The sequence below is a fragment of the Podarcis erhardii genome (assembly GCF_964252035.2).
Source record: "Podarcis erhardii genome assembly, chromosome: 13".
In the NCBI taxonomy this organism is placed as follows: Eukaryota; Metazoa; Chordata; class Lepidosauria; order Squamata; family Lacertidae; genus Podarcis; species Podarcis erhardii.
The window spans coordinates 38,014,936-38,037,034 of NC_138502.1; the positions used below are offsets into that span (position 1 = coordinate 38,014,936).

Here is a 22,099-nt window from a genome sequence, read left to right on the forward strand (position 1 = left end):
CTACTTCACCCTGATCAACATGGGCCTACCATGTGTTAGCAAGGTAGACAAACTGGAAACACATTTTCATCTGAACATCTGGCACTGCAAAAATCTTTATCCTATCAACTATTCCAGAAGGTGAATTGGGGAGGGGCAGAAACTGAGCCCCCAAGGAAGTCAGAATTTGGGTCTATTCCTTCAGCACTTTCCTTAAGGCAGGTCTGCTACTCTTTGTTGAGATTCTGCGAAAGTGAACACTGGCAAAGTAGTCCTCCTTCTGGTCATGCAGGAGGAGGACAAGGGGCGCGGTGGTGGGCCTGAGTTTTTGCTCGAGCTTGTGCACATGGTGCTAAACCACGGTTTAATGTTGCATGTGAATGCAGCAATATTATAGGAATGGGTGAAATCTCCTGAGTCAGGGTTCTCTGATTACAAGGTATTCATGGACAAACAACAGGGAATGGTGATCTGCCAGGTCCTGTTTGTGACTACCCAAGTGACAGTGGGTCACCGCAGAGACAGAGAACAGAACCCGATGGATCTCAGTTTGACTCAGCAATGCAATTCTTACATTTCTCAGCACACACGAAAACCAAAAGAATCACACCCCTATGACACAAAGAAGACCGGCATAACCTAAAGATTTCACACACATCACCGACTTCAATTTGAATCCCTGATCCTCCCACACACCCACCCCAAAGTCCCTCCAATGCATAGATATTCATTTTCCCTACAGAGATTCTGTGCTAGTCAGCTGCACCACACAGATATTTGAGGATAAATCTGCTTGCAGTTGAATGGATCAGCTGCTTCCCACGGTGTTTGCCCTTCTCCAAGTTTCAGAGGCTGTTCACTTGCTTGTCAGGCATGCAGCACAGTCTGATGGCATCTGAGACTGTTAGCATGTTAAATACAGTTCTAAACTGCTGTAGCATTTTAAAAGAAACAATGGGCTCCAAAAATTCCTTTTCACATGGAATCTTTTCCTACATTACACAAGCCCTAGCAAAGTGCTTGCTAGAAAGTGAATACCACCATTCAGTGCTTTTTTTTCCTGAGGGGTCGAGGGGGACGCATACCCCTAAAAATTTTTTGAATCTAAGTTTGGCCTCATTGCAGGGCAGTATTTCAATGTGAATAAGAAAATGAGAGTACCCCTAAACTGTTTTTTTAGGGGGGGGAAAGCACTGCCACCATTCTAGAATTTTGGACCCTAATTTTTAAGCTAAAGCGGGGACGCTTCTCAACTCCTTGCTGATCCTAATTCGGGAGCAGAGATGGAATACTAAAAGAAGGGTTAAACATATTGAGGATTGATTTAAAATACTGCAAAATGTTGGTTTCATTTTTGTCTTAATTTAATTTTTGTTACTGCTTTAAATTGCCAATTGTTTCATACATTGAAATTAAAAACAACAACAGTAATTATACCTTCACATACAGAAGCATTTATAATATACTGAAATGGATATAATATTGTTTGCGGCCCACTGGCCATTGTTTCCCTCCAGGGAAGGGGGAGAAGCAGATGCCCACAGTTCCACTTGCCATTATGCCGCAGAGAACCCTCTGGCAAGAAGAAGCCCCAGCAGCAGCCCATCTTTGCACTGCAGTTTAGAAAAGAGAAGAAGCAACTCCAAACAGGCAGTGTCCTGTTCTGTGCAGAGATTTGCAAAAGATTAAGAAAGAGCAGAAGAAGCACCTGCAGTTTCTAAACTTCGCTGCACCTCCATGCAAACTGGACAAGACTCTGCCTCATCCTCAAGTTCTTTGATAAGCTCAGGGAACGTGGGGCAGAAGCGGTGGTTATTAAACAGGACAAGAAAAATCTGGAGAGATTCCTACTATATCTGACAGTGGGCTTGGGAGGAAGGTAGAGCTTCCTCGAACTCAGAACTTTCCAAACTGTGTGTCACGACATGTTAGTGTGTCAGCTGCGGTGTGCAAGTGTGTTGTGCGAATGCTCCCCGCACTCCTCCCGGGGCTGGAAAGGGGTTAGTTCAACCTCCAGCTTGCTAGTAAAATTGAATCACCGTGTCGCGAAATGATGCACATCTAAAAAGTGTGTCACCAACGTGAAAAGTTTGGAAAGCTCTGCTCTAACTTGTGAAGCAGCTGGGAGAAGGTTAGAAAAAAGCAAGAGTCTGGCTGGAGTGCACCAGGTTGGATAAAGATGGTTTAGATACCCCAGTGTCAGGATGTGTCTCGCTACCTTCGAACTTAACTGGTATCAGGATACTGAATCAATGAAAAGCTGAGAGGAATTAAATGCAGCCCCAATGAATTATAATCTGCAAAAATGCCACTGGACAGTCAGTCATCTGTCTGGCGGCTTGTATGGGATGAGCATCAATGCCTGGTTCTAAAAGTGGACCAGGCTATAATTTGCTGTTGGTTTATGTAGCTGAGTTAAACTCCTTTACATCCAGACCCTTAATGCATATTTAACTTACTTAATGTATTTCACCTCATGTTTTATTTATCATCATGGAAATTAGATGACTGCTACCAATGATGAAAAAGGAAAACAAAAAGTTCAAAGTTGGTGAATAGAACTAAATATTCATTTTTCCTCCCAATGCTTTGGGCACTACGCAATTCTCACTTTTGATCCTCTAAACATTGGGGGAAGCAGCAGTCAGGAAAATTGTTTCTGTGTATATAGATCTACTCCCAAATAAAAAGGAAGAAGATAGAAAAAGCAAGAGTAGCTCACTGTGTTAGAGCATGGTGCTGATAACATTAAGGTTGCAGGTTCAAACCCCATACGGGACAGCTGCATATTGCAGGGGGTTGGACTAGATGATCCTTGGGGTCCCTCCAACTCTACAATTCTATGATTCTATTATCTTTCTTACCTGCTCTAAACTCTGGAACAAACAAGAGAAGCCCCTTCCTTTACCTTGAATGGCCACAAGGACAAATAGGTGCTTGACTTGTAAGCCCAACTGATATCTGGAGACCCCTGGAAAGAAGAGGTGTTGTTTTCTCTTCTAGAAGGGATGGGAACTTGTGTGCTGTTCTTGATAGCATTTTAATCTCATACTGTTGTACTGATCCCCATAGATAGCTTTGGCACCAAGGGCATTGCATTTTAGTTTATTTTTAAGGATATAGTCGCATTGGGGCGCTATATGCAAACAACCAAAACAGCAGCAGCAGCAGCAGTAACAACAACAGCAGGCACCCCCAAACTCAGCCCTCCAGATGTTTTGGAACTACAACTCTCATCATCCCTAGCTAACAGGACCAGTGGTCAGGGATGATGGGAACTGTAGTCCCAAAACATTTGGAGGGCCAAATTTGGGGATGCCTGACAACAGCAACAAATATGTCGGAAAAGGGAAGATCCATACATGTTGAAAAGGATTACAGACGTTGGCTACACACACCGTATGTTTAAAGCACATCCCCCCCCCCCGCCTCCCAAATCCTGGGAACCACAGTCTACCCTCCACCGAGCTACAACTCCCAGCACCCTTAACAAACTACAGCTCCCAAGACTATTGGGGGGGCGTGCTTTAAATGTACGGCATGCTTTACGCCTGGCATGCTTTCAGGCTTCTGATGACTGAGATGAAAAGGGATCTCCTTTTGGCAATTTTTCATGGATCCCTCCGAAGGAGAGTGAGAGTGTTCATGAGGTCAGCTGCCCTGAAAGAGCACACACATCCCAAACGCTGAGGCAACCAGTCGCACGGGTTCTGTTTTATGGTGCCAAGCTGCAGCTTAAAAAGCTGTTGTAGTACAGCGTTGCAAGACACAGAGTACTGGCCTACCTCCCTTGGCAGCAGGATCAGTCAGCACTACAACTTTGTTTGCCATCAGTGGTTTGGTGCTCTGATGCCTACATGATTTCTGATTGGCTGTGATGACTCAAACAGGGATGACATGGAGGGGTGTGTGTGACACTGATGCAGTGGCTCAGTTAATTGGGGGGTTGAGAGGAAGGAACTGGGAGATTTGAGAGGAAGTTCAAGGGCAAACATTTGGCATACCCCCAGAATTGGATTTCGAACTTTCTGCTCGAACCAAATGCAGTCCAATCATCTCGTGAGCAATGACTGTTTCACTATGAAAAGGTCCAAAGCTCAAAACACTCAAAATAAATAGAGAGAGGCCAGCTAGCTGCCTTGATTCTGGAAGCTGATTTAGAAATGGGAGTTTCTGCTCACATTGGTTTTTGTCAGAATTCTCCAGCTTCCCCTCCCACCATGCCATACGTATATAAGAAAAGGTTGGGGGGCAGGAAGGGAGGAGATAACAATTATTATTTTTTTGCCTAGGGCAGTAACATGGCCTGAACTAGCCCTGGCTTGATATGAGGCTTTTTGGGGGGAAGACATCGTCATTTATTCTTGTCGTCACCAGAGAATTTCCCAGCACGCTTTCAGAGCTATCCTGTCCCCTGGAACAACGGTAGCCCACCTTGGAGGAAAAGGTAACTTTCACCAACGGCTTTTGTTTGACCATCTCCAATCCATAGCTCTGCTCACAAAAAACTGCCATAGTCACATTTTTTGAACTCCCCCCCTGAAAAAAAACCCCTTTCTCTAGCTGAACCTGTCAGCTGGCATTATCATCACGGATGTGCTCAACCATCACAGGCAAATGAGCCCCCCCCCCCAGCCTCCCTTGCAGCCCAGCTGTACCCTTTGCTGTTTGTGCCAAAAACTCTCCCTCTGCCACAATGCAAAACGAAATTGCTTGCCACCCCTCCTCCCCCCGCACTAAAATAAGAGCAGGAAATCAGCAAACAATTTTCAAAATCATGTGCTGATAATTTCCTGCTCTTATTTTGGTGCAGAGGAGGAGGAGGAGGAGACTGAGCAGGGAGGAGAGGGCTAAGCAGAGCAAAGCCAATGCAAGAATTGCTTTCCTCCTCCGAAGTTAAGGAAAATGGAATTATTTGGCATGTTCAGATCTTTCCCTTAGTTCTGTTCTGGACTTTGGCTATCACAGAAAGGACACTATCCCCAAACAAAGAAAATTTAAAAAGGGAAAGGAATGCAGGCAACTCTCGAATTATGGGAGAGTTAATGTTCCAGGGATCACACGTAAAGTCAAAATTGTGTATGGTCAAAAAACATGGAGTTCACTGGCGGATGGGATTGCCGAAGTCTTTTTTTACCTGGACACCTGTCCCCAGCTTTTGATTTTTTAATAATTATTTAATTGCCAAGCACATATAGCTGGATGTGCGCAAGTTAAATACACGTAAGTTGTGAGTTACCTGTACAGGGGTCAGCAGACTTTTTCGGCAGGGGGCCAGTCCACTGATCCTCAGACCTTGTGGGGGGCCGGACTATATTTTGAAAAATAACAATGAATGAATTCCTATGCTCTGCAAATAACCTAGAGATGCATTTTAAATAAAAGCACACATTCTACTCATGTAAAAACACGCTGATTCCCAGACCGTCCGCAGGCCGGATTGAGAAGGCGATTGGGCTAGATCCAGCTCCTGGGCCTTAGTTTGCCTACCCATGGTATAGATAAGGATGCCAAACCAAGTGGGGAAATGGCATTTAGTCCTTGGAAGGACTAAGCTGAGTCAAGCAAGCTGCAATCCTCGCCACACTCTGGCAAAAGCACACAGAACTGGGGACACAGAGCTGCTGCCAACTCTCATCCTCCCAGTAACGTCTAGCCAAAGATGCATGTGCGACATGACACCGTCTCACTCAGAGCTCCCCTGACCCCTGCCAGCACCAGCCAATGAAGCTGAGCAAGGGCAGGGAAAGCTCTGAGCACAATATCACATCGCATTAGGCACTGTCTCTTAATAGATGTTACTGGGTGGTACAGGTCAGAGATACAGCTTGGTGGAAACGGCATGTCCCTATAATGACGTCTGGCTTGCACTGAAAGTAGACATTACAGAAATCATGTGACTAACCAAGAGTGGCAGCCCCATGGCTCCTCCTCCGCCTCTCACCCCCCACCCAGCATTCACTAAAAATGTGACATTCCCTGCTTTCACAAGTGACAGTCAATAAAGCGCTGAGGAGGCAAGGGAGCCTGCAATGCGATGGTGTCATATTTTGGTTCGCCACACTTTGTGGGGACTGAATTCAGAGGTTGTGAGGAACTGCAGGGCTGCTGCTTTCAGTTGTGGCTGTATGATTTCCATAGCATCTCATTTAACCTGGGAGAGGTGGGAAAGAGTTACCTAGAGATAACCCGCTTCTGAATAAATAACGGGTCTGATTAATTCAGCACCAGTTTTTTTTTTTAAAAAAAGCAGATGGTCAAATGCAAAATAAAGGTTGTTCAGGCCTTGCAAAGCATCGCTGCAATAGATGGCAGTGTAGACAAGCCCTAAGGAGAACATCCTTCCTGCCCCCCAAATGTTACACTGCGGACTTGATCAGATGCAAACTGACAGGGCCCAAGGCAAGGCTGATTGGGGAGCTCAAGCTGAGGTGGCGGTGGATGTTTGCTGACTTTTTGGGGCCACGGACTTAGGAGGGCAGACTGAGGAGCAATGGGAAGAAATATGACAAAATCATGAACTGAAATTCTGGCACCTTGCACCTCAGCAACACCAGTACCAACAAGTCACATAAAGGCCATTTATGAATTAAAGAACTGTAATCCATAATCAGGCTAGATCAGAAATTGGGCTGGCCCAATATCATAGTGCAATTTGCAGGTGCCTAACATCAGAAAGAGGGGGAATTTTTATATTATCTGAAAACTTTAATCCTCATGGATACTGCCCTAATGTAAACAAGTTCTATACTGCAAAGATCCCCTACAACTTTAATTAGAAACTTTCTCCTTGTGACTTCTGTTTTTGCTGTTTTCTAATCAGTGCAGTCTAGTATTACTGATCAAGTGTCCTTTAATCACCCTGTAAATAGCCAGTTCCTGTTCCCTGGGAGCAGAAAGATTTTTATTATTGGGTTCCTTTTTTATATAAAAAATTGGCCTGATTTATCAACAAAATAAAATAAATGGAAAAGAACAAGGAAAACAGCAAAAGAAAATAAATGGAAAACAACAACTCAGTAATTAAAATCCATTCCCTGCAGAGAACATAAATTGACTAATTACGTGGTAAACAGTAATTAGTTAGGTGGGATGTGCTAAACAGGAAGCAATTAGATGCAGCAGAAATTATTCCATCTAGAGAAGGAATCTTCTAATTAAAGACACAATAATCATGAAACAACTCTATTTCTAATCTGCACTGGCCAGGCTGGTGCTGCAACCAGGAAGGAAAACCTGGAACACAATGGGTTTCTAATTATGTTTAATGAATTCTCCCTAAAATGTGGGGAAGATGGTAACTACAGACTAAAAGGCAAGCATGGAAGCATCCCCCCAAAATAGAAGTAGCTTCAAGCACTATGTCTTCGTTTACAAAAAATGAGAGCCTTTCTTCCCATTCAGTCTAAATTTCTGCTGCCACATAATGTGGCAATAACCCATTCTATCAGCACTATAGTGTAGAGAAAGTAGCCTGAGAAGTATTGCTATAAAGAACATGCTTTTCCCCTCAACCGCCCCCTCCACCAAATCCTGAGTTAGAAATGGGGGGAGAAAGTGAGCTATGCACAACCCACAAGTTCTGCAACTAGCCTCAGATACCCTGAAAAAAAGGCTTCCTGTGATCCCTTTAGTAGCAGCCATATCAAAGCGCTTAAAGCAGAGATGCTGGTGAGCAAGTCTGGCTGTGCTGTGTATGGCTCTGCTGCCCCCTCCAGAATTCACACGGATACTAGAAAACTGGGAAACTGCAAGGCAAGCTTCCAACAATGCAGCTTCTCTACTGCAATTGATTCCCAAGTTATGCTGCAGTCCAGGTACAGGTAAGGTCAAGCATAGGCAACCTTCGGCCCTCCAGATTTTTTGGACTACAATTCCCATCATCCCTGACCACTAGTCCTGTTAGCTAAGGATCATGGGAGTTGTAGGCCAAAACATCTGGAGGGCCAAAGGCTACCAATGCCTGAGGTAGATCATGCCAGAGGCTGCCAGTCCAGAGAGCTGAGATGGGGAACTGTTGTTCTTTGTTATTCTATACCATGCTTCAATCAATCAAACATCAAAAAGACAAACATTCATACCATAGTAACAAACATATCCACCCCCCCCCCCCGTTTAAAAGGCCGTGGATTGTTTAATTAGCCAAAGGCCTGGGAGAAGAGGAATGTTTCGTCTGATGCTTAAAGATACGAGTCTCCCTTTGGAGAACATCCCACAGGCAGGAAGCCACCGCAGAAAAGGCCCTGCTCTCATGTTGCCACCTTCCAGACCTCTCACAGAGGAGGCATGAGGAAGGGCCTCGGATGATGACTTAAGGGTCCAGGTCAGTTCATATGAGGAGAAACGGTCCTTGAGGATTGGCATTACATGCGCAAACCATATTGTCCCAGTGAGCAATCTGGCCGCTGAATTCAGTACCAGTTGAAGTTTCCGAACTTTTCAGACAAAGAGTAGGTAGCTTCAACTAAGTCTAGCCCAAAGACTCTAAGTTCTGATTGGAATACCCTTTAAAAAATGCCCAACGTTAAGAAAATGGGGTTCATTGAGCTCTATATTGGGAAAAAGTAGATGTGCCAAAAGTGATGGGTTGACAAGTCAAAAGTGATGGGTTGGCCATTAAATCTACTAATTCACTGGATGAAAAACAGGGAAGAGAGGAGGAAAAGGTGTTAAAATCTATCGTTTGGCACGCTAATAAAATTCAGTTCTAGGAGCAATGAATTAGAATGAATGGTTAAGGAACACATGGCGTGTTCACGGTGAGCTAAATAAATAGAGAGGTCGTTTATTTATTAATATAAACAGTGCCAGCACCAAGTTCTAGAGGCCTGTTGGGAAAGAGGCCCTCAATGGGACCACCTCTTTGAGTAGCCTCTCATTAATGTCCCCATTGCCCATTCAGCTGCCCAGTGGAAGAGAGCAGGGGAAGTGAAGGATGATGCTCTGCCTCTCCATTCTTGTTACTTATTGCAGGCACAAAGAGGGCCAGTGAACAGCACATAGGAAAAGCAGCGGAGCCTGGAGGCCAGGATGTGTGTGAACAGGAGTCGCCCTGCAGAGATGTAGGCCTCAGCAGGTACCCAATGGTGCCTACCTCTGATGCTAGCCCTGTATGTAAAAGGAAGAATATAGTAAAAGGAAGAATATAGTAATTGGATATGAATGATTTAAGATGTTTTGGGTTGCAATTCTGTAACTGCTGAACATAAATCTAAATATGGGGTTGTTGCTGTTTGAAAGAGAAAGAAAGTGAGGATTATTTAAGGAAGGGGGAAAGATGGCAGGAAATATGCAAACATACGAAATTTAAACAGTGCTCAGGTACAGCAGTGAGTGAAATGGGACCGCCACCGAGTCGACTGCAACAGCAGTCCTATAAGCTCCAACTGGGATCTACTCAAAAGAAGCAACACTGACCCACTTACTAAATTCCTCCCACCCCAGGCTGAAAGCAGCTTGGTGATACTCACTGCTTACAAGTTACCCAGGTGAATAAACAGCAAATCGTATTCATTCCCTCCAACTCACAGCAGAATGTGTAGCATTTTTATGAGCTGCTTTTGATGCCCCTGTTGAAAAAGATGCCAGCCAAGCAAAAGCAAGCAAACACGCTACCCCCAAGCTCAGCTTTGCCTTTTCTAAATTCATGCTCAGAGAAGTTGGCAAAGATGAGTAGCAATGCGGCTGGTGGTGAAATTTTTAAACCAAGACCAGAAAGCAAACGAGGGTGGTGATGCGGTAGTGATCGCAACAGCATTTGGAGCATGTTTCTGGCCCCTGCTTTCCCCTCTTTCTCTTTATAATTTGATTTCTCCGTGAACTGGCTCCATGCAACCACATGTTCCATTCAAAGGGGCATAATGCACAGTTCACTCCACGTGTCTACTGCAACGGAGAGAAACCAAAACCCAGCACTCCATCATCACAAGCAATTTTTAAGACAGCTTTTGTGTTGCCCATGTCTGCAATTTGAATGTAAAACCTACACTGGTTAGAATATACATTTGATTTCAAAACAATCCTCTTTTGCTTTCTACGTGGCATCTCCTTAGGCTCAGTGCAGATGCAAGGCTGCCTGACTTTCTAACTATGATTAGATCAGGAGCAGTCCACCGGCTAGCAAACACTCTTCCCTTGCTCAGGAGCATTCTATTCTTCTTGTTCATTTTCCCAAGCCAATCATAGTTAGCATTATTTCTGAACCAATGTTAGCAGTCATGACTAGAAATAGCTTGCAAACTAAAGTCTGAGTTAAGCTATGTTTACCAAAAAAAAAAAAAAAAGATGAAGGCACAACAGTAACTATGGATTGCAACAAAAAGGAAAGGAAGGTGGAAATTTTCATAGGAGAAGGATGTGGAAGCCACACAGTTAGATTAGGCTGTATTTGGTTTACAGAAGAAGTTAACGTCATCTCTTAGCACACTCATTCTATACTTATTTCTTCAAATTGGACAGTCATATATATCCCATATTCAGGGCAGTCGAATTGATTGTTTTTTTAAAAGTTGACAAGTCATCAGCTCTTTAACCAATTTATCTGTCACATTCAAATACAGTTTGCAATATTACCAATATTTCAATACAGGTGCCCTCCTAAGATATCAAAGTTAATACAAAGTGTGAGATAATTTAAAATTTAATGAACAAAAATGACTAATGAGAAAGAAAGGCCATCATTTTAAAATTATGTTTCTCCTAATGATGCTTGAAAGCCAAAGTAGGCTCAAAAATATTTGCCATTTTCATCACTGATTAATCTACTAATGACTTAACAAAAAGACAGGTTACTGTCCCGAGCGGCAAACAATCTAAATTTTTGCATGAGGAAGTAAAAGAGGGACGGGAGGCAGACTGAGGTGAGTGCAAAGAGGGGAAATAATATAAATCTACTTTGGGGGAACTTCCAAATGGCCTGTTTATTGAGCATTAATCCTAATTTCTTAGGGTATTTAATTAACATTCCAATTTGTTTGCGGGGAGGTTAGCTGACTATCACGCTAAAATCAAGTGTTATCCCACACTCTCCAGGGCATTTTCTCTTTGCTTTTCTTATTGTGAAAAGTCTGACCTTTGGGGAAAGCAAGTTTGTTTCACAAGACCTCCCAAATCAGTTATAATTTTGCAACCTGAATTTGCAGGTATGTTACTGGAAGTTACCCCAAATTAGCAGAAGGGTCCTCAGTTTCAGGCAGAGGATGAGAGCATAATGGGTTAAGCCAGTGGAAAAGGTGACTTTTGAGATGGGAAATGAAAGGGAAATGGTACCACATCAGTATTCTGGGAGGGTGTTCCAGGAATAAGGGTGGCGCCGGCCCATCCACGAGGCAAGGCGAAGCGACCGCCTCAGGCGGCAGGGTCCACCCAGGGCAGGAGATCCTGATGTTGATCTTTCTTTCCCTGCTCCCTTGTTCCTGATATAGAACTTCCCTGACCCCTTTTTCCTTGGCAGGGAGAGACGCCGTTTTGAGGCCTACCCCAGGCTGGTCCTGCCTAAGGCGCACCAAGACAATAAGAGATATTTGGGCAGCAGGGGGTGATAACTACTGTCATATAGGTCGAGGGAGACACCTGTTATCATACAGATTGCCCCTCACAGGGGTTGCCCTTAAGGAAATACTGCAGTTGTGGCAATGTTTTCAATGACAATCACAGTTCAGACAATCACAGTTCAGACTCACACTTTCTGGAGGATGCGTGTGTAGACGGGGGTGCCTTAGGTAAAGGTAAAAGGTAAAGGCCCCTTCATGGATCACTGCCTTGCCGTGGCGAAGGGGCTTGAATAACTCAAAGAAGCTATGAACTATGCCGAGCAGGGCACCCAAGATGAACAGGTCATAGTGGAGAGTTTTGACCAAACGTGATCCACCTGGAGGAGGAACCGGCAAGCCACTCCAGTATCCCTGCCAAGAAAACTCTATGGACAAAGACAACAGGCATATAAACAACTGGCAAGTTTGGCCTTGGAGATCAAAACGAAGCAGGGCAAAGGCTAATAGAGTTCTGTCAAGAGAACAAGCTGGTCATCACAAACACGCTTTTCCAACAACACAAGAGACGACTCTACACATGGACATCACCAGATGGGCAGCATCGAAATCAGATTGATTATATTCTCTGCATCCAAAGATGGAGAAGCTCTATACAGTCAGCAAAAACAAGACCTGGAGCTGACTGTGGCTCAGATCATCAGCTTCTTATAGCAAAATTCAAGCTTAAACTGAAGAAAGTAGGAAAAACCACTAGGCCGGTAAGATACAATCTAAATCAAATCCCTTATGAATACACAGTGGAAGTGAGGAACAGGTTTAAGGATTTAGATTTGGTGGACAGAGTGCCTGAAGAACTATGGATGGAGGCTCGCAACATTATACAGGAGGCAGCAACGAAAACCATCCCAATGAAAAAGAAATGCAAGAAAGCAAAGTGGCTGTCCAACGAGGCCTTACAAATAGCGGGGGAGAGAAGGCAAGCAAAATGCGAGGGAGATAGTGAAAGATACAGGAAATTGAATGCAGATTTCCAAAAAATAGCAAGGAGAGACAAGAAGGCGTTCTTAAACAAGCAATGCAAAGAAATAGAGGAAAACAACAGATTGGGAAGAACCAGAGATCTGTTCAAGAAAATTGGAGATATGAAAGGGACATTTTGTACAAAGGTTACCATAATAAAGGACAAAAGTGGTAAGGACCTGACAGAAGCAGAAGACATCAAGAAGAGGTGGCAAGAATACACAGAGGAATTATACCAGATAGATATGGATGTCTCGTATACCCCAGGTAGTGTGGTTGCTGACCTTGAGCCAGACATCCTGGAGAGTGAAGTCAAATGGGCCTTAGAAAGCACTGCAAATAACAAGGCCAGTGGAAGTGATGGTATTCCAGCTGAACTATTTAAAATTTTAAAAGATGATGCTGTTAAGGTACTACACTCAATATGCCAGCAAGTTTGGAAAACTCAGCAGTGGCCAGAGGATTGGAGAAGATCAGTTTACATCCCAATCCCAAAGAAGGGCAGTGCCAAAGAATGCTCCAACTACCGCACAATTGCACTCATTTCACACGCTAGCAAGGTTATGCTTAAAATTCTACAAGGAAGGCTCAAGCAGTATGTGGACTGAGAACTACCAGAAGTGCAAGCTGGATTTAGAAGAGGCAGAGGAACCAGAAACCAAATTGCAAACATACGCTGGATTATGGAGAAAGCTAGAGAGTTCCAGAAAGACATCTACTTCTGCTTCATTGACTATGCAAAAGCCTTTGAATGTGTCGACCACAGCAAACTATGGCAAGTTCTTAAAGAAATGGGAGTGCCTGATCACCTCATCTGTCTCCTGAGAAATCTCTATGTGGGACAAGAAGCTACAGTTAGAACTGGATATGGAACAACTGATTGGTTCAAAATTGGGAAAGGAGTACGACAAGGCTGTATATTGTCTCCCTGCTTATTTAACTCAGATATGCAGAATTCATCATGCGAAAGGCTGGGCTGGATGAATCCCAAACCGGAATTAAGATCACCGGAACAAATATCAACAACCTCAGATATGCAGATGATACAACCTTGATGGCAGAAAGTGAGGAGGAATTAAAGAACCTTTTAATGAGGGTGAAAGAGGAGAGCGCAAAATATGATTTGACGCTCAACATCAAAAAAACGAAGATCATGGCCACTGGTCCCATCACCTCCTGGCAAATAGAAGGGGAAGAAATGGAGGCAGTGAGAGATTTTACTTTCTTGGGCTCCATGATCACTGCAGATGGTGACAGCAGCCATGAAATTAAGAGACGCCTGCTTCTTGGGAGAAAAGCAATGACAAACCTAGACAGCATCTTAAAAAGTAGAGACATCACCTTGCCGACAAAGGTCCGTATAGTAAAAGCTATGGTTTTCCCAGTAGTAATGTATGGAAGTGAGAGCTGGACCATAAAGAAGGCTAATCGCCGAAGAATTGATGCTTTTGAATTATGGTGCTGGAAGAGACTCTTGAGAGTCCCATGGACTGCAAGAAGATCAAACGTATCCATTCTTAAGGAAATCAGCCCTGAGTGCTCACTGGAAGGAAAGATCGTGAAGCTGAGACTCCAATACTTTGGCCACCTCATGAGAAGCTAAGACTCCCTGGAAAAGACCCTGATGTTGGGAAAGATGGAGGGCACAAGGAGAAGAGGACGACAGAGGACGAGATGGTTGGATAGTGTTCTCGAGGCTACCAGCATGAATTTGACCAAACTGCGGGAGGCAGTGGAAGACAGAAGTGCCTGGCGTGCTCTGGTCCATGGGGTCACGAAGAGTCGGACATGACTAAACGACTAAACAACAACAACAACAAAAGGTAAAGGACTCCTGAATGGTTAAGTCCAGTCAAAGGCAACTATGGGGTTGCAGCGCTCATCTCACTTTCAGGCCGAGGGAGCCGGCATTTGTCCACAGACAGCTTTCCGCGTCATGTGGCCAGCATGGCTAAACCGTTTCTGGAGCACGGAAGCCCGTGACGAGTGCCAGAGCACACCGAAACGCCGTTTACCTTCCCGCCACAGTGGTACCTATTTATCTACTTGCACTGGCGTGCTTTCGAACTGCTAGGTTGGCATGAGCTGGGACAGAGCAACGGGAGCTCACTCCGTCACGGGGGAATCGAACCGCCGACCTTCCGATCGGCAAGCCCAAGAGGCTCAGTGGTTTAGACCACAGCGCCACCCACGTCCCAAGGCGGTGCCTTACCTTGGCGTTGCAGCCCTTTGCCTTTGTTGAGCTGCTTGAGGCGCTTCTGGTGAGACTTGCCATTGTAGTGGATCTGGGCCTGTACTGCTGAATTGAGCTGGATATTGCACACCTCACAGAGTGTGAACGACTGGTGCTTCTTCTCCCGTTTTGTGCGCTGCTCTGGTGCGCACCCTATACCAGAGCTATCTGTGAGGGTCCCAAAGATGCTGCTCCTCCCTGGGGAGTGGGGTGGGCTCAGGGGCCGCTTCATCCCTGTGGGAACGGGAAGGAGAAAAAGAATTAAAATAGGTACTGGGATCTGCCTGATGAGACACACTCAGTGGATTTAGGGAGCAAAAGTCACCATAACAGCTTCAGTCTTCCCCATCCATCTGTGCTGGTGATCTAGCTACAAAACCAACAAGCAGTACATAGAAGCGTCCTCTAGATGGAGTTAACTGCCTTCGCTTTTGCCTACAATACAGCTTAATTCAGCTGAAATCACTGCCAGGCAGAACTGCAAGCATTACAGCATCTTTATTTCACTGGTCTCGACCTCAGCGCTCCCTCTTTGCTACATGGTGGAACTTCGAGGCAGCCTTTACAGGTCTATTTTTCTCTGGAGGGGAAATCACTGGAGACATCAGATCATCTAACTTTGCAACGACCCCGTTCCTTGGCAACTCCAAATGTTGTCTACAGCCCGAATTTACACAGTGTCATTCCAGGGTTAAGTGAGTTTGAAACAGACCCGCTTTGGGTTCCTGGATGTGTTCAAAGGGCAATTCAGAGGTTTTAGCGATGCACGTGGAAAGAGAAAGTTACTCCTCTTTCATTCCACAGTATGTGACAATACAAAACAATTGCAAGGCGATTATCTCCAGAAGGGAGTTCACGCTTGCCTAGAGGAATAGCAAAACAGCAAAGGAACGTGGCTGAAACACCCTGGTAACAAACAGGACCTGAGCACCGGTTCTAATCCCACCACTGCCCCTCCCATTTGAAATACGAAGACAGAAGTTGCCCGCCTTACAAGAGTGCTCTAAAAATTACTGCAATTATGCAAACAGCCTTAAAAAGCCTTTAAATGTACCATATAAATGCTAAGTATTATTTGTATTGTGCCTTCAATGGATCATGACTGAATATAGAAGGCAGGAATGATCATAGGACTCGCCCATTTTATTCTTGTTGTTAAACAGTTTTCATATTTTTATGTTTTATTTCATATTTATTTGATGGTATTTCATACTTTACATTGTAAAATGTTCTGTAAGTTCCCTTTGAGACTTAGAAAGTGAGGAACAAATATAAGATTTAAGTGGTTTCCAAACTACCCCCCCCCCCACCTGAAAACCGCTATTTGTGGACCGTGTAACTATTTTTCTGCCTGTTGTAGAAATTCTAACGTTCTGTGCTAGATTCTGTATGAACTTTAATCACATTTTTATTGCTTCATTTATTTCTTATATATTGTATTAAAATTTGCATCCCATAAGACAATAAAATACAATAAATAAAAGAAGAAATAAAAATACAATCAACAGTTATTGCGAATGATGTGCCATCTCCTGTCTTCAAACACAAATCCACAGATAGGCCATGGACCAGCTGAATGAAGCTTGAGGGCCACTGGTGGCCCACAAACCAGTTTGGGAACCCCTGTAATAAACAATAAATATTTAAAAATAATGCTGATCTTTTCCCTGATTCCTCTTCAAACTAAAGTTTGTTCCATACATTATACAGCAGCAAGCCCAGCACTAGCACTGAGCAAATAATCAACTGGGTGGAACTGGTTGGTTTTGCTTAGTGGAATTTTGTTGGAAAGCAGAATTCAATCGTGCCACTCTGCCACACAGCATCTGATTATTGAAACCAGTTTGGGATTAGAGGGTGGGATGCTGGCTACATGACCCGGAAAGCTGTCTGTGGACAAACGCCGGCTCCCTCAGCCTGAAAGTAAGATGAATGCCGCAACCTCATCGTGGCCTTTGACTGGACTTAAACCGTCAAGGGGTCCTTTACCTTTTTTTAGCTTAGGGAGACTCAACTTTTTTTGAAGATCTCCCCCCGAAAGCTCAACAACATTTTGTCTCTCCCCCCAACAAAAATCCTGTACCTCCCATGTACCTCCCATGCCCATTACTGAATATCTGCCTACACACCATACATTTAAAGCAGGGGTCAGCAAACTTTTTCAGCAGGGGGCCGGTCCACTGTCCCTCAGACCTTGTGGGGGGCCGGACTATATTTTGGGGGGGAAATGAACGGATTCCTATGTCCCACAAATAATGCAGAGATGCATTTTAAATAAAAGCACACATTCTACTCATGTAAAAACACCAGGCAGGCCCCACAAACAACGCAGAGATGCATTTTAAATAAAAGCACACATTCTACTCATGTAAAAACACTCTGATTCCTGGACCGTCCGCAAGCTGGATTTAGAAGGCGATTGGGCCTTAGTTTGCCTATCCATGATTTAAAGCAATGCCCTCCCGTCAGAGAATCCTAAGCACAGAGTTACAATTCCCAGCACACTTAAACCACAGTTCCCAGGATTCTTTGAGGGAGATGTCTTTAAAATGTTATTTACATGTATTGCTGGGTTCACGGAGTGCAGGCTCCCACAAATACGACCACTCCAGCTGAACCTCACACCCTGGGAGCATGCAGACTGCCCCAAAATAGGAATGCTGATCCACGACCTTCTCACAGAATGTCCTATAACATCCGCACCATGGGGTGCCACAAGCTGAGAGCAGGTGCGCAGCAGAACATCATGTGGGATGCTGACAGCCTGGAACATGTGCAGAGGAGGGCAACCAAGATGATGAAGGGTCTGGAAACCAAGCCTTATGAGGAACAGTTGAGGGAGTTGGGAATGTTTAGCCTGGATAACAGGAGACTGAGAGGAGATACAGTGGTGCCTCGCAAGATGAAATTAATTCATTCCGCGAGTCTCTTCGTCTTGCGGTTTTTTCGTCTTGCGAAGCACCCCTATTAGCGGCTTAGCGGATTAGCGCTATTAGCGGCTTCATGGCTATTAACGGCTTAGCTAGCGGCTATTAGCGGCTTAGCGGCTTAGAAAAAGGGGGGGGAGCAAAAAAACTCGCAAGACGTTTTCGTCTTGCAAAGCAAGCCCATAGGGAAATTCGTCTTGCGAAGCGCCTCGAAAAACGGAAAACCCTTTCGTCTAGCGAGTTTTTCGTCTTGCGAGGCATTCGTCTTGTGGGGCACCACTGTATGATAGCCACCTTCAAATATCTTAAGGGCTGTCACATGGAAGAGGAAGCAAGTTTGTATTCTCCTGCTCCGCAGGGTAGGATCCGAACCAATGGCTTCAAGTTACAAGAAAGGGGATTCTGACTAAACATCAGGAAGAACTTTCTGGCTGTAAGAGCTGTTTGACAGTGGAACGGACTCCCTTGGAAAGTAGTGGACTTTCCTTCATTGAAGGTTTTTAAGCAGAGGTTGGGTGTCTTCTGTTATACATGCTTTAGTTGAGATCCCTGCATTGCATGGGTTTGGCCTAGATGACCCGCAGGGTCACTTCCGACTCTACAATTCTACAATTATATGAAGTGTTGGAAATGTAAAGAGAAAGAAGGTTCTTTTTATCATATGTGGTAGTCTTGTAGTACGGTTAAAGCTTGCTGGGAAATGATATATAATGAAATGAAAAAGATGTTTAAAATAATGTTTGTAAAAAAAACTAGAAGCCTTCCTTTTGGGAATTATAGGGACAGAACTACTCCAACTTTATAGAAATTTATTCACTACAGCGGCAAGAATGTTACTTGCCCAAAAATGGAAAGAAGAAGTCCCAGCGAAAGAAGAATGGATACAAAAACTTATGGAATATGAAATGGCAAAACTTACTGGAAGAATAAGAAATCAAAGAATAAGAAATCAAGATGACAAACTTTTTATAAAATAATGGAAATGGCTTATTGAATATTTACAAACCAATTGTAAACAGATAAGAGCATTGGCAGGATTATTGCAGTAACCTGCAGTTTTATAAGAGTATATATTTAAAGTAAATGAATAAATGAGTAAGTTAATTCGGAAAATGCAGAAAATATAAAAAAAATAATTAAGGAACAGCAGAAAGAGGGGGTAGGAAGTCGAGTTTCAAAATGTTAAAATGATTGTATAATTATTTAAATGTATAAAACTGAATCATTAATTATAATAATAATAATAATAACACAATTATATGAAGAGGATGCGACAATGATGTTTTTGAGATCTCTGAGATGAGATGGCGCAAGAGTTTAAAGCAAGCAAATAGCATGATTGATGTCTATGAGACTTTATGACACTAGTGAAATTTGTGGGGGAAAGTAATATGGGAATAGATTCAGCACTGGCTAAAACTGCGCTGAACAGGTTAAATCTGTATACGGGCTCCAAGACTCAAGGTACGCCAGCGAGCTCTTGCACCCTGCCAAAGTCTCACACGACCTCTGACCCAGATGTGCTATGGTGTGCAACTGAGTTTCCGGTGGCTATATTTCATTAACTGCTTTCCCACAGGTGACCAGGTTATTTTTAATATTGGCAGAAATTAAAATTGGAAAGTTATCTGGACAAAATACTTTCAAAAGGCCACTGCTCTCTAAAAAAAGGATAGACGGCCACTCAAATTAGCTTGGCCCACCATCACAGCTCCAGTTACAGAGTTTTAAATAACCATTAAATGTTGTGGATGTGCTCATCTCATTCACTTAATCTCTCCGGTGCCCATTTGTCCCTCCTGGAATATTAGGCACTGCAATTCAGCAATCTGCCATTCTCCCCAAACAGATGAACAGAATTAATAACGAGAACTCTAGGTGTGATAATTACCATGGTATTAGTCATTCTGTGGAGCTACATTGCGTTGTATGTGCCTTGCCAGGCGCTGTGTGCATACATACTATGATTTAAAGCACACGTCCTCCCCGAAAGAATCCTAGGAACTGTAGTTTATCCCCCCCCCGAGTTTTAATTTCCTGCACCATTAACAAACTACAGATCCGAGGATGGGGGGGGGCATGAAATATGCTTTAAATGTATTGTGTGTACACAGGCACTCATTCCAACAAAACTTTTTCTGTGGGACAACTGACTGGAAGAGATTTGCCCACAAATTGAGTCTTGCCAATGGGTTTAGGAGGAGAGTTTCTCATTATTGCAAGGCTTGTTCAATTTTAGAAGTACCATCTCTGTATCTTAGATTTAAACTGTATATAATATTAACCATACCCACATACATACACAACTGTATGTCCTTAAACTGTATATAATATTAACCACACACACATACACATACAGTGGTACCTCAGAAAGTCAAACAGAATCCGTTCCAAAAGTCCATTCGACTTCCAAAACGTTCAGAAACCAATGTGTGGCTTCCAATTGCGGCTTCCTGCAGCCAATCAAAAGCTGCGGAATTTGCATTGGAAGTTTGGGTTCCAAAGAACGTTCGCAAACCGGAACACTCACTTCTTGGTTTGCGGCATTTGGGAGCCAAAACGTTCGACTTGCGTTTGGGATCCAAGGTACGACTGTATGTCCTTTTCTAAAGCAACTGCCAATACTGCAGTCTCCAGCCGATGACCAGTACATTTTGACCCTTTCTTCGCGGTCCACTTTTCTCCTCTGAACAGACTCCTCCCCCTGAGATGCATTTGGTCCATAGGGAAATGATACCTGTGTCTGCTTCTTGATATATGAAAATAATATGTCAGGGAACAATGGCATGTGATTAATGTCATGTATAATTTGAGATTGAACCTCAAGTGGGGCTCAGCCCTGGACCATATTTCCAGTGTCAGCCTCTAATTCGGGAATTTGTGAAGTACACAGAATACACAGCAGGGCAAATTCACCCTTGCCTATGTAGCCATGGAAAGAGGAAAAAAAGCAACAAGAAATGCAATTTAACGGTGAGGTCACAGCAAGCAGCTCTGAGGTCCAATACTGAGACTCGTGGTTTCTTGGAAGCTACGCTATGACCAAGTCAGATAGTTAAGTTGGTTAGAGTGTGGTGCTGGTAATGGCAAGGTTGCAGGTTTGATCCCCGTAAGGGGCAGCTGGATATTCCTGCATCATAGAATAGAATCATAGAGTTGGAAGAGACCACAAGGGCCATCAAGTCCAACCCCCTGCCAAGCAGGAAACACCATCAGAGCACTCCTGACATATGGTTGTCAAGCCTCTGCTTAAAGACCTCCAAAGAAGGAGACTCCACCACACTCCTTGGCAGCAGATTCTACTGTCGAACAGCTCTTACTGTCAGGAAGTTCTTCCTAATGTTTAGGTGGAATCTTCTTTCTTGTAGTTTGGATCCATTGCTCCGTGTCCGCTTCTCTGGAGCAGCAGAAAACAACCTTTCTCCCTCCTCTATGTGACATCCTTTTATATATTTGAACATGGCTATCATATCACCCCTTAACCTCCTCTTCTCCAGGCTAAACATGCATCGTAGGGGGTTATTTCCAAGATTCCTTCCAACTGTATGATCTTTATGATTCTATGAAAGACGAGCTACACCCATCTGTGTAGATAGCTATTGCGGTTATTTAGTGGTTAGGGAAATCACTCTGCACATGGCTCGCTTACAGCCGCACTTTTTACGACTGCATTCCCGAGCAGGAGGCTACGGCAGCCAAGATGCTTTAGGCAAGTTTCTTTCTTCTTTTTAAATCCTCAGCTAAAGCAGACAAACTTCTGTCCCTTAACAAGACCTTAAGTGGCCGGGGTTTTAAAATAAAAAAGGAAGATCTTCCAGCAGCAGCTGTCAGAACAAGCAGCAATGTGAGGGGGAGGGGGTTGGGGGGAGAGAGAGAGAGAAGGAGCAAAAGGGACACTGGATGTGGATGATGGATGGCAAGAGATCCTTGACAGATGTCTAAATCTCTTTGAAATAAAAGAAGGTCAGAAGTCACACTCCGGGACAACTCAAAAAAGCACTTTGCATTAATACCTTTTCAAGCACCCCTACTTCCAAGCAAGGGCTGCTTGGACCACAGCAGGAAAAAGTGTAAGCACAGAGAGCCATTTCGCACCCCAACACAAACAAAATGCAACATGATACCAAGCCTGCGATATTCACTCTGCACTTTTATATGACTTTGCCAAGTGCTAAGCCTCTGGAAAACACTGCTCCCTTTTACCCAAGCATCTGAACATGCTCGGGTATTTGTCTCCCATTTCCCCAGCCTAACAGACAGGTAAATCACATAGTTGAAGAAGCATCCCTTCATAATAAGTTTGAGCTATCCGCTGTTATACCCCCTCAACAACATGTGCACAAAATTGTATTTCATTGTTTGCTGTTTGATTGGGTTCTTTTCTATCTGACTTTCCAGCTGGGAAGCCTTGTCATTTCTTCAAGATGAACAGTTTACACGGGCCTGCA

At 44.0% G+C, this 22,099-nt stretch overlaps 1 protein-coding gene and 1 long non-coding RNA gene across 9 annotated transcripts in view; one reads left to right on the forward strand and one right to left on the reverse strand.

The window, feature by feature from the left end:
* The window catches only part of ZNF385C (zinc finger protein 385C), a 160,172-nt gene that overhangs the window by 86,399 nt on the left and 51,674 nt on the right, over positions 1-22,099 (reverse strand). For 7 of the 8 annotated variants that reach the window (XM_081837916.1, XM_081837915.1, XM_081837917.1 and 4 more), the window contains exon 2: positions 14,704-14,958. In XM_081837916.1, the coding sequence (XP_081694042.1) occupies positions 14,704-14,956 (253 nt within the window). In that variant the 5' untranslated portion in view covers positions 14,957-14,958. Of the gene's footprint in view, positions 1-14,703; positions 14,959-15,241; positions 15,858-22,099 lie in introns of those variants that run through there. The other variant, XM_081837918.1, reaches the window with a different exon arrangement.
* Positions 4,263-18,634, forward strand: LOC309328303. Its single transcript, XR_014150755.1, has 3 exons — positions 4,263-4,426; positions 8,953-9,110; positions 18,432-18,634. It is a non-coding gene; the product is annotated as an uncharacterized lncRNA (long non-coding RNA).